This window comes from Carcharodon carcharias, chromosome 13, assembly GCF_017639515.1.
Source record: "Carcharodon carcharias isolate sCarCar2 chromosome 13, sCarCar2.pri, whole genome shotgun sequence".
NCBI classification, from domain to species: Eukaryota; Metazoa; Chordata; class Chondrichthyes; order Lamniformes; family Lamnidae; genus Carcharodon; species Carcharodon carcharias.
Window position 1 is genome coordinate 57,516,852 of NC_054479.1, and position 13,335 is coordinate 57,530,186.

A 13,335-nucleotide genomic window follows, 5' to 3' on the forward strand; every position below is an offset into this window, starting at 1 on the left:
GACCAGAACTGCACACAGTTCTCAAGTTGTGGCTTAACTAATGTTCCAGTATAACCTCCATGCTTATATTCTATGCCTCCCATTGCTGTGAGACTGACACAGTCAGTTCTGTTGAAGAAGTTGTGTGTAAGTTCTGTTGAAGAGTCATATGGACTCGAAACGTTAACTGTATTCCTCTCCGCAGATGCTGTCAGACCTGCTGAGTTTTTCCAGGTATTTTTGTTTTTGTGTTGCTGTGAGACTGATTTGCCTTCCAGTAGCTGTTTCCAGTCCACTTTTGATAAATCACTCCTCAGCTTAGTAAAATTGGCCTTGTTCCAATTTAGAACTTCAACTCATTTTATCTTTGTCCTTTTCCATAATTATATTAAGACTGAATTGTGATCACTACCACCAAAATGCTCTCCCACTGTCACTCCTTCCACCTATCTAGCTTAGTTTCCTAAAACTAAGTCCAGAACCACACTCATTCTTGTTGGACTTGCTACATATTGGCTAAAAAGGTTATCCTGAATGCACCTTAAGAATGCTTTTCCCTCTATTCCTTTCACACAAACTATCCCAATATTGGGATAGTTAAAATCCCATATTACTGTCCTACTGTTTTTGCAATTCTCAGAAATTTGGCTACATATTTGCTCTTTATCTCCCCCTGACTGTTTGGGGGTCTATAGTACACTCCCAAGTGTTGTGACTGCCCTTTTTTGTTCCTAAGCTCAATCCATATGGCCTTCATTGTTGATCCTTCTAACATTTCATCCCTTCTCATAGCTGTAATCGCTTCTCTAACCAAAATTGCCACCCCCTTCCCTTTTTATCCCCCTATCTTAACTGAAAAGTTTAACCAGAAATGTTAAGCTGCCATTCTTTTCCCTCTTTAAGCCATGTTTCTGTGATAGCATGCTTTCATACTACCACATTTCTATGTGCCTCAGCTCGTGTTTTTTTAAAATTCATTTACAGGATGTTGGCGTCACTAGCTAGGCCAGTATTTATTGCCCATCCCTAATTTGCCCACGAGAAGGCTGTGATGAGCTGCCTTCTTGAACTGCTGCAGTCCCTGCAATATCATGATTTTAAAGTCTCATCCTTGTTTTCAAATCCCTCCACAGCCTCACCCCTCTAAGTCTCCTCTAGCTCACAACCCTTCAAGTTACCTGCACTCCTCTAATTGTCTTTTGTGCATCAATTTTAATTGCTTTGCCATTGGTAGCTTTGCCTTCAGTTGCTGAGACCCCAAGCTCTGGAATACCCTCACTAAACCTCTGCGCCTCAACCTCACTTCCCTTATTTAAAACACTCCTTAAAGCCTATCTTTTTGATCAAGCTTTTGGTCATCTGTTCTAATATCTCTTTATGCGGCTTGGTGTCATACTTTGTTTTAAAATGCTACTGTGTAGTGCCTAGGGACATTTAACTATGTTAAAGGCTCAATATAAGTTGTTGTTAATCAAGTTGAATACTTAGTTTTCACACTTATGTACATCACTCAAACGTGTAATTTATCATATAAATCACTCTTCCCCAAAGTACTCCATTATGAAACTGATTAACCATGTCTCATTACACAAGACAAGATCCAAAATAACCAAAACAAAATACTCTGGGTGCTGGAGATCTGAAATAAAAACAAAGTGGTGGAAAGACTCAGCAGGTCTGACAGCATCTGTGGAGGGAGAAACAGAGCTTCACTTTTGCGTACAATATGATTCTTCTTCAGAACTGGTGGGGTCATGGCCCAGGAGAATGTAGGGGGAAGTGTCTGAGAATTGATACTCAAGCCTCTGCAAGGTAGAGGTCGTATGTCAAACAACAACAGCATTGCCCGTATCAGCACATTCGATCACAAAGTCAGGGTTAGGTGAAGGATTGAACTTCAGTTGGAAAGTCAGAGCCAGAGATGGTCACTGAAGGAGACAACCTGACTTTGAAAGTGAGTTTTGGTAAACACCAGGGGGGAAATGGAAAGCAATAAAGGTGAATAAGGTGAAAGAGATAAATAGAATTCCCTTTGGGGAGAAGAGCAGAACTTCAAGGTAGGCAGTGAGTTAAACACAAAGCAAAATACTGGGGATGCTAGAGATCTGAAATAAAAACAAAGTGCTGGAAAAACTCAGGAGGTCTAGCAGCATGTAGAGAGAGCCAGTCAACGTTGAGTCCAATATCACTTGACTCCTGAAGTCGTCCTAAAAAAGGTAAAAGGATATTGTCTTTTGTTGTCCTTGAGGCATAGATTTTAAATGCTGTGGCCAATTCAGGATGCGGTCAGATGTAGAAAATGTTGCAATTATTATGAGATCTCAGTTCACTGATAGGCTTCTGGTAGAGTTGGCATCTCGAACTAAAGAACACTTATTCCAAAACAAATAGGGGGAGAGAGAGCATACTTCAGCCCATTTCCTCTGCTGGTGACTTATTGACACCGCCTGTATCACTTGCAATCTCTCTCAAGTGGCCGGGCAGCCTTACCTTGAAATACTTCACCCATTGTGTATTTCTAAGAGGTTTTAGGTGTGTCTGTCTTGGCAACTCTTATTTCAATACCCAGTACTTCGCATTTTTAAATGTCTTTTCCTTAGAGTTGAGTTTCGATGGATGCCTGGATTATAGGAAATATCTCCCTCTTCACACTCTCTTAAAGGTGAATTGTTTGTTTCTTACCTTCACCTGGGAATGTGACCTTGCATTTTAAGCAGTTTGTGCTCTCAGTTTAAATTGCAAAATTTCCAGTCAGTTGAAAAATAATTTTCAAAAATAAAGGGGCATAACCTCATGACATCTCTAACAGCAGCAAATATCTGATGAAAAAATACCATTGGGCAATTGCAGCTGAGTTTCTTGTCAGTGAGAAGCCACAGCACAATACTGCTTATAATTTGGCACACATTCTCACTCATATCCCATAGGATGACAGGAATTGGGAATTGGAATATATCGGTGGTACAAAAGCAGGTCAACTTCAAATATTGGGTTGAAAGAAGTTAATGATGTAGAGTGGAAGGAGCTTGTATTTACCAGAAGCCACACCTTATCTGTTGGATGCTCCTAAAATCAGTCTTATTCAGCTAGTATGCCACTGATGGGAGAAAATAATTGTGACAAATACCAAGTTAGCTCCAATATGGGTCTAAGTGGGTGACGGGAGAGAGGGTGGGGAAAGCGGGTGACGGGAGAGAGGGTGGGGAAAGCGGGTGACGGGAGAGAGGGTGGGGAGAGCGGGTGACGGGAGAGAGGGTGGGGAAAGCGGGTGATGGGAGAGAGGGTGGGGAAAGCGGGTGACGGGAGAGAGGGTGGGAAAAGCGGGTGACAGGAGAGCCGGTGGGGAAAAGGGATGGGAGAAGGAGAGGGAGAGATTCCCATGAATAATAACTCATGTTTTGCACCAGATTTTTAATTGCTTCACAGGGCTCTTACCCAAATTTGGGCACTTTTATGCATGGGAATGGATTGAAGATTGCTTTTTGCTTTTATTTGTGGTGCTGAATAAGATGCCTTAAAAGAACAAAATTGAGTTATCTTCCCGCTACTTGAGGCCTACAGTCACTTGTATCAAGTCCCGTTCTCCAATAACCTCTTTGCCTGCTGACTTACATTGGCTCCTGGTCCATTCAAAACCTTGATTTTAAAATTCTCATCCTAGCTTTCAATTTCTCCATGATCTCATCCAACAACCTACTCTAGCCCTACATTCTGCAAGATCTCTGCTTCTCTCAATTCTGGCCTTGCACATTCTGATTTTAATTGCTCGATCATTGCCTTCAACTGCCTAAGCCCCAAACTCTAATTCCCTCACTAATGTCTCTATCCTTTAAGTTAGTCCTTAAAGCTTACCTCTTCAACCAAGTTTTTGTTCACTTGTCCTAATATTTCCTTAATGAGGGGCGGTGTCAAATTTTGTCTGATTACATTCCTGTGAAGCCCCTTGGGACATTTAACTACACTAAAGTTGCTATACAAATGCAAGTTGGTGTTTTTGGAGCAGTGGTTTTGCTTTTTGCTGTGTCATATGTCTGGAAATCACCAAGACAAAAATGAAGACAAACACTAAAAGGGGATAATTTCACCTTTTACTACTTCTGTTCAATGTCCCCAAATTATCCTAACCATGCAAAAGAAATGGTGTCTTTAATCCACCTCTAGGAGGTCCCAGGTGTGCATTCCTCCTCCTCTTGAGGGACTCCAGGTCTGCTTAGGGGAGGTCCTCACTCTCATTGGCTTAGGGAGGGTGCCCTATAGGACATCGTAGATACAAGGCTGTCTCCAAGGCACTGGTGCCCTTTTTCGTGAGTTAAACCTCATGTACCCTTATTTTCTTCCTCAGGTGAGAAAATAAATATCCTTAAGCAGCATACAGACACTTATTTACAGTTAAATAAAGCTGGTAATACAAGGAAGTTGCATATATCTTTATTAATAGATAATACTGTGTCATAGAAACATTTCAGGATAGTTAATAACCCATCCACAATAAGAATAATAGAGATAACACAGGTTTCAAACTCAGTTTAGTAAGTCATCCTATTGTAGCAGTGACAAAAGATTTAATTTAGCAGATAAATAAATACTTTTGAGATAAATCTTTGACACCAAGTTGCTTCCTGTTGGTTTTGTGCAATGTTGTCTGAAGAGAAACAGCTCATTGGAGTCCTGTCTATAGCCTCAAGTACTGTTCCCTCTAGGCAGAATGATTATGCAGCAACCCAAAATTCCCACACTGGCTGTGAACAAATCAACCTTAAGTTACCACACTGTTCGGCTGCACAAAAAAATTAAATAGCCCACACATTTCAGTGAATTGGCTGCACACAAGAGAAAAATAGAGTGTATTTTAGCCCCAAGTCATCTACTGGTCAATGGAATAAAAATGGTTTTCAAATGGATTACAAGTCAGCAGCACCAAAACATAGGGAGGAGATAAGGGAGATGGGAGGGAAGAGAGAGAGACATCAGCAGGAGCAGACCATCCAGACAAGAACAACAGATCTGCAAGTTTGTTATATTTGTACTTTTCCTACAAATTATTAAATGTTAACAGTCGCCACAATAGACGAGGTATGGCAGGAAAAAACCTTATCTGCTGTAAACCTACCTTTGGCACTGTAAATTAGCCACAGGGTTACTTCCTTTTCTTGTTCCTACTCAGTTCTACATGATGAAATAGTGGAGGTTGTGCTCAAACTAGTTTACAGTTACTGTTAACTATAATTATCCAATTAAAGTTTTACAGGATGAGAACAAAGACCATTAATATTGGTGCTTAGGTCTACACCATTTTATAGCCAACCCTTAAATTCAATTAATGGTGCAACATAAAGCTGACCAATTTACATACACATTGCCTAGAAAACCTCAAATCAACTTATGGCAGCAGCACAACATTGTGGGAGTTTGATTCTTTAATGAGACCAGTAAAACACTGCAGTGAACTGTCACTCAACCCAGATGTGAGTGTGCTGATGGCTGCCAAGTGCTGTATGCTTTCTATCATCCGAAGCATACACTTTTTTTATATAAGCTGGAATTGCAATTATCTGCACTTTATCATGATAAATTCAGCAAGCCAGTTTTTGGGCATTAAGTCCTCAAGTATGCCATCAGGAATTACTAAAATCCTTGTATAGATTAGCAGTATATGGGCATCATTAGATATAAAAATGTATTACGGTAATTAATGGGGAGTTTGATGCTGTCAAATAGATGGATCTCTACCTCTGCCTCAAAGTTGTTAATATATAGTTACAGTGCAACTGTCCCAAATGCTTTTAACTAGCAATGCTGTGGTGTCATTTATTGTAAAACTATGAGTGCTCTTGATCATTGTCATTACTACTATTGCTAAGTGAAGAGCTGTTGCTACAAGTGCAAGCCAAACCCAGCAGCCATTTTGGTGTGCTTTAGATTGGAAATACAGGATTCATTATAAGAACTGGTGGGTTCTCTGGAATACCCTCTCTACTTTGCTTTCTCCCTTTAAGTCCAAACTTTTGGCCATCTGATCTAATATCTCTGTGGCTTGGCATCATCTTTTGTTTTATAATGCTCCTGTGAAGCACCTTGGGATGTTTTAGTATATTAAAGGTACTATATAAATGTATGTCATTGAGTGGAGTGCCCTGAAAACATCACAGGTTGAGACAATGCTACCAATGGGGCATGGATTATATCCCACGGTACAGAATCAGGTACATACCAGTATTTATATCAAAGTGGTAAACAGTATACATTTTGAACTTTAAATGGGATTCATTCTGATATTTAAGAGTTGTTTTTGTAACATTGTGAAACTTTATTCTCATGATACATCTGTTCTAATGGTCAAATATGAAAAATATTTCCTGGAAGTGAAAAGTCAATGTGGTATAAAGACAGATAATACTAGACACATGGATATGTCTTTAGAGCTTGTGCAGAATTTGATGGGATACTCATCACTTGCCTAGACAGGGCAGAACCAGCAATATTCAAGAAGCTCAACATCATCCAGGGCAGGCCAGTTTGTTTAGTGAGAACCCCACCACTGAACTCAACGTCCTATCTATAATAATTGTAGTGGCATCATCTCAAGGACTGGAGTGGTTCAACCTTTTCAGGGTAATTAGGGATGGGTAATACATACAGTCTTGCCAGTGTCATCCACATATGAAGAACCAATAAAACAAAAGCAAAATGCTCTAGATGCTGAAAATCTGAAATAAAAGCAGAAAATGCTGGAAACACTCAGCAGATCTGGCAGCATCTGTGAAGAAAGAAACAGAATTAACGTTTCAGGTTAATGGTTTTTCTTGCTGAAACATTCAGCAGATCTGACATTTTCTATCTTTAACTAACAAATCAAAAGTTGTTGACCAATTGCGTTCCATAGTCCTGCTGTTGAACACTTGAGAAAAACATATCAGCCAACATACATCTTACTAGATGCAGGTACAAACCCTGCATAGACCAAAGGATCACATTGTAGATTTGACCTCACAGCAGTCATGTGCACAGAGTTTGTGGAAAGCCCAAAAACAAAAAGTAACATTCCTGTGGGAACAGAATAAGTATATGCCATGTTCAAGACAGCTATTTCTCCCAATAATTCACCTTGTATGCATTTCCTCACTTCTGATACAGACACTTGATATTAAATTGGAGATTACAAAATCAGTATCTGCAGTTGATATCCTGTAGGACTTGAGAGTGACCCAAGGTACTCTGGGGAAATATATCTGACAGTAACAGACCCTAATATATAAACTGCTGTGGAAGCAAGACAGAAATACCTTGCCACTAAATATTCTATGCATGTAACAATTATTTATAGTAAGGTAAGTGCTTCTGTTACCTTCTGGCTCAAATATTTCAGATCTTTAGTAGATGACAATGTAACGTTTAGAAAAAATTTTTTGCTGGTAAGCGTAAGCAATGCTCATGGTAGTACACAGGAGGACTTTCCATTACAGGGTTCCTTTAGCTGCACAGCACTTCAACATGCACAAAACCGCACCAGGCACAATCTCCCAACTTAGCAATTTGCAGGTTTGCTTAAAAAAATATATGTTCATATCATGCAATGTGAATAAATAAAATCAGATTATAAAGTATTGTGGTTATATCAAACACAGTAAAAACGCAATTAGAAAAGGCAAGTAAAATAAATCAGATAAGTATACACAGGCACCAGAATATTATCAGCCCTGCACTTTCTATAAACAAACAGTGCAAAAACATTGTTAGGGGTTCAGTAAGGAACCCTCACAAAATCAGAACACTCAAACAGCAATATAAATTGTAAAAGATTGACTTAAGAATTAAGAATGATTATCATCTGCCAGAGACTGGTTCATCAGTAATGAACCAGACAGGTATCAAATGTAACATATTAATAAAGATATGGCATTGTTCTGATGCCACCCACCCCCCCCAACTTTTGCCCACCCTCCCATTATGTAAAAGTTGTGCACAGTCTTATACAATGGTGTTCTCAAATACCCAGCGGTGTCCTACTGCAATAGGAGTCAGATACTCCAGAGCTGTCAACAGAAATAACCTGTTCTTTTTCTGTCATTTTCTATCAACTGCCCAACCTCATCACCTCAGCAGTGTGAGGCATCCTAAAACACAGCTAACATTTATCTCGGCAAGAATCTGTATACAAATTGGAACTAGTACTAGAGAGATGTTGAGCGAAGGATTACAGCAATTGATGCCTGACAGACTGTTTATGTACAAAAATAATTTGGATACACAAACCGATTCTATCTTATTAAATTTACATATTAAAATAGGGGCAGCAATAGATGCAGTGGATGCAGGAGAATTTAGATCAGTTGTGTAATGACAAACAAAAATAAAGTATTGCATATCAGGCTAAAAAAGCAACTAAGATATGAATTAAGTGAAGAAAATCAGTGCATAGAGACATATAAAGGGACTGAGCTGAAACAGTACATTTCAATGTTGAGACAATGTGGAGAAGCATTTATAAAAAAAAGACAATATGTAGTGACAAAAATGAACTTTTAAATCTACAGAGACAATGTTAAGGCTATATAACCATCAGACTCAAAGGCAGACTTCCTTTTTAAATATGGCATGCATTTTAGTCATCCTGTTTCAATGGGGAAATAAGCAATAGATTAGGTGCAAAGAAAGCAATAAAAATGTTCTTATGGAAGGAGATGGGGATAGAAAAAATTGGGGGTTGGGGTCAGAGTATAAAAAGTATTGAAGTATAGTGGTAAGATTAACACAATAGTGCTTTGAGAAAAAGACTATCTAGGACAGATTTGGCAAATAACAAAAACACAACATTGAAAAACTGAAATATTTGGAATGCTCTACCAAGGAACATAAATAACATTAGGGACATTCTAAATGCAGTTGGGCATTATGTTGAATGAATCAGAGTATAGAAGGGACAAGCTTCAATGGGCCAAATGGACATTTGTCACTCAAATTTTTAAGTTAATGTGCTATAGTTCTTTAATGTATTTGTGCAGTTTCCTTTCAAGGTTGCGAAAGCAGAAAATAATTAGTACAATTAAAAAGAAGATAGAAGATTAAGAACCTGTGACAGTTAGCAGATATATATCATGTTGGAATACAACAATGAGCACACCCTAATATCTCTCAGCAACATTTCAGCAAAGGAAAAGTTCAGGCAAGGTAAGCTGATGTAACTGGAGGATTTGCAGTCAACAGCTTCTATAATCCAACATCAGAACATAGGAACCCAAATTTATGTTGTCAAGTTTTGCGACATAAGGAAAACCTTTCATTTCTTAGGATGGGTTGATTCCTCTTCCCCACCTGAAGTCATATTTTCTGGGGCAACATCATACTTTGAATTTAGCAAAAGATCTCAAGCCACTGCCATAGATTATAGGTAACTTGTCTTGATAAAGTTTTGTTTAAAAAAAATCAAAGTAACAGAAAATAACTGTGTGAATTGACAAAAGAAAAAGTGCCCTGATGGCCTGTCAGGCAAAAGCACAACCCATGTGGTATGAAATCATACAACTGGATATTTTCAAAGTTGTCATCCCTGGTCTATGCTGAGTCAGCTTATCTTGTGGATTGCCCTTGAAGCATAAAAAATTAATCCTGTTTGTTTTCTAATCTCTACCAAGGAATCCTTACTCGAAAGTGTGCGTCACGTGAGAATAAAATTAGGTTGAGCTGTTCAAGTCATCTCCCAACGTGCTAACAAAGCAAATGACTACTTGGGAGAGGTATTGGAGATTATTGGCATCTATTGAACCATGTCCCAGCAAACTACTTTTTTCAGAACAGAAATTAAGGGGTACGACATAATGGATGCCACCAGCTTAACATTCATTCCCTCTCCCGCTAGTAAACCATGGCTGTAGTGTATGCCATCTTCAAGATATATTGCAGCAACTTGAGGTTCCTTCAACAGCATTTCTCAAACACGCAACCTCAACCGACTAAAAGAACATGGACAGCAGTTGCTTGGAACACCATCACCTCCAAGTTCCCCTCCAAATCGCACACCACTCTGATTTGGAATATATTGTCATTCCTTCATCAGTGCTAGGTCAAAATCCTGGAATTCCCTCCCTTACAGTGAGGGTGTACCTACACACATACCACAGTGGTTCAAGAAACCCTCTCACCACCACCTTTTCAAGGGCAGTTAGGGATGGGCAATAAATTCTGCCCCTGCTAGTAATACCCACATCCCATGAAAAAATATAAAGATCCTCAAAATAGTCTCTAGTATTATGATTTTTCCAGTTTCAAAACAAAACTTGCTTTTGGAAAGCTGCTTTGCACATTAGCTTTCATTACTTCAGAAAATGAATACATTTGTGGGCCCTGGTCCTTCGGAGGATTCTATGTAATTTACTCATTAAGTTACAAAAATTAAGGATGGATGGAGGTAGAACTCTACCACATGTCCTAGAATACACAACATCAGAGACATCATTCACTATTACTTAATTCAGCAGTTACTAAACTACTGACAAAATCCTTACATTTCTGCAACAGATCAAAACAATTCCAGTTGCATAAAACCACAATACATTCATCCATCCAAACTCTTCAACACAAGCAATAAAATGAATTCTCCAAACTCAGCACCAAATCAAAGACCTAAGCAAGGCTTTGTGGTTAATTGACACTTATTTTTCCTCTCTTGACAAGAGAAGGGAATGAAGTCATGTTACACTGTGCAGTATGTAACAATACTGTAGCTGCATGGAAAGGTATAAGGCACTAATGGTTAGCCTGTACTGTATTGATAGAACAGTACAAATCATTAGATAGTCTGTACTGCATACAAGGGGCAGAATAAGGCACTAAAATAGTCAGCCTGCTTTTTCTGCTGGAGGCAAATCAGTACACAAGGGTGCTTGAAAACTTGACATACTTAAAAATAATTTGGGAAAATTAATAAACATTATGCAAGCTTGCAACTTTACCACAGGGAACCTAGTCAACATGGTGGCAGTGGGAGCAGTTCACCAATGGGCTAACCCACTAACCATTCAGTCTCACTATTGTTCTCTCTTTCAATCATTGATTTTTCTTCTGGGCCAGATAAGAGAGATTGGAATAGAGTGCTTTAAAATGCATGCAATAGTGTAAGATTATTATTATTATTAATAATTTAAAAATCCTGCAACACCACCCACTGTCACCTAATTAGACTGGCATAGAATTACTTACACTCATTGATGTCAGCTCAGAATATCTCGATTTCAGAGTTCTCAGGTAGATGAAACAGCCTGCTCCCGAAATACTTATCAGATTAGTTCCTGAGAAAAGCTTGCATCAGAACAGCTGCAGTTTGAACACAATTTTGTTAATTTGGAGGATGCTAAGGCAAAATTTCAAACTCTAGACACAGGATATGTCTGAGGCAAATAAAGTACTACCTTGTAATATCCTATTGCCCACTCTACAGAGCTAGGCCCTAGGATCAGGCAATATTTGTTCTCCATTTCAAGATAGAAAGCTGTGGTAATGTGGACAAATCCATTGATGCTACTTAATTCTGGGAGTTAGCCCTTTAAACTTGGGATTTAAGGAAAGGTGCATAACCATAATAGACTAATATCACCTCAGCCACCCTTTTTGCACCCTTGGTTACTGATTGTCGCCACGCTTTTCCTTAAAGCTGATGCAGGAGACTGGATTTAAATAGACTGGTTTGGCAGATGCAGGCATATAAGCTCACCAAAACAATGTCATCTCTTTACTGTGACCTGGCATTTCATCACCAAACCCACCCCCCCTCCCCACCATCCCAGTTCTTTGGCAACACTCATTAAAACATTAAACCCTGAAAGTAACACTGTCATCTGATCTCCAGTAGACAGAAGTCAGCATGTCTGACCCTCTGCCTGGCTGTCTTTATTTACTGTTGAGGTGGTCATCTGTAGAGGTGAGATTTCAGAGTCGCCTCTGGCTTGAGGGCACCCAGTGTTATGGTCAGTGCTCTCAATGCTCATATGCAAGTTGCTAACTTTCAGAATGTCCTGTGGGTCCCGTAGAAAGACCAGCACCACAGTGATGTTGTCACTAGAGCCACCTTCTTTTGCAGCTGCTACAAGTGTCTCTGCAACTGTACTGCCATCACCTGCGTTTTCTTGCAAGTGTTCTTGCACAAGGTCCACAACTTTGGAAGGTTCAATTCCATCAAAGAAGCCATCACAGGCCAAAACAATGTAGTCCTCCGTGCCATCCAATTTGAACGAAGCACTATCTGCATCCCCCGAAATGTATGGTTTTTGGTCAATGTCCCCTAAAAGAATTAACAAAAATCATCTTGATAACAGGAAAGAAAAATCAACATATCAGGACTTGGTACAGTGCAGAATGTCAGTAAACACCAACTCACCTTTGGTGATGTGGATTTATTCAACCCACAAAGATGACATTTTTTTTAGTAGTTATGAAAGTCCCCTTATGGAGAACTCAGACACTGAGTCCCAGAAGAGGGACTCAGCAAAAAAATACAAGTTGCTCAGAACCAATTTATAAAAAACATTTCAATTAGAGATCTTATGAATTCACATGGAATGGGAAACTGAAACAAGATATGACATCTATGTTTGGACATTTGTGAAGTTACCATGAAACTTGTAAGATACTTGTAAGAGGGAGTTTGACCCTCCCACCTGTGTCATACATGACCCAAATGCTCTTGATGGGAAGGATAAGAGGATTCTTGCTGCATCTGGTTTGCACTATATGAACTGAATACACATTCACAAAAACAATATCAGTAACTGGATAATAAATTATATCAAATTTTCAATTATTCAATTATTTCCAATGGTTTCGGAACAGTGTTATTACTGGGATGAAAACCACTTTATTCACCAGTGTTAGCATGAAACATTCTAAATCAGTTACAGCATAGCCATACGGTGAAGAGGCACATTAACAATAATACACCAAACTCAACAGTGTTTCTTAATGTACTAGTATAAGTTTTTCTATTCCAACATTAGACATTCTTGTGTCTGTTCAGATACTTCAATCTACAAGAGCTTTATGCTACAGCCCCACTGCCTCCGATTTGTCCTGCACTCATCAGATATCCCATGTCTGTCTGAGCAGAAATTTGCTACAGCTAAATATTGGGAAGATCAAAACCATTATCTTTGATCCCCAACACAATTTGTGTTTCCTGGTCACCAACTTTATCCCTCTCCCTGTCACTGAGGCTGGTCAGACAGGTCAATTGCAAACACGGCATTCCTTAATGGCCCCAAGATGAGCTTCTGGCCCAATATCCTTCATCAGCATGAGCACACACACACGCCGCCCCCCCCTGCCCACACACAAATTTCACCCTTCTGTAACATCACACATCCTTTC

The 13,335-nt window shown here is 39.3% G+C and overlaps 1 protein-coding gene across 2 annotated transcripts in view; it reads right to left on the reverse strand.

Moving 5' to 3' along the window:
- Positions 1–4,391: 4,391 nt before the first annotated feature.
- Positions 4,392–13,335, reverse strand: part of ppm1f (protein phosphatase, Mg2+/Mn2+ dependent, 1F) — a 101,453-nt gene continuing 92,509 nt past the window's right edge. Inside the window, exons 7-8 of one of the 2 annotated variants that reach the window (XM_041202427.1) lie at positions 12,089–12,253; positions 4,392–11,289 (exon numbers count right to left, since the gene is read on the reverse strand). In XM_041202427.1, the coding sequence (XP_041058361.1) occupies positions 11,258–11,289; positions 12,089–12,253 (197 nt within the window). In that variant the 3' untranslated portion in view covers positions 4,392–11,257. Of the gene's footprint in view, positions 11,290–11,756; positions 12,254–13,335 lie in introns of those variants that run through there. The other variant, XM_041202426.1, reaches the window with a different exon arrangement.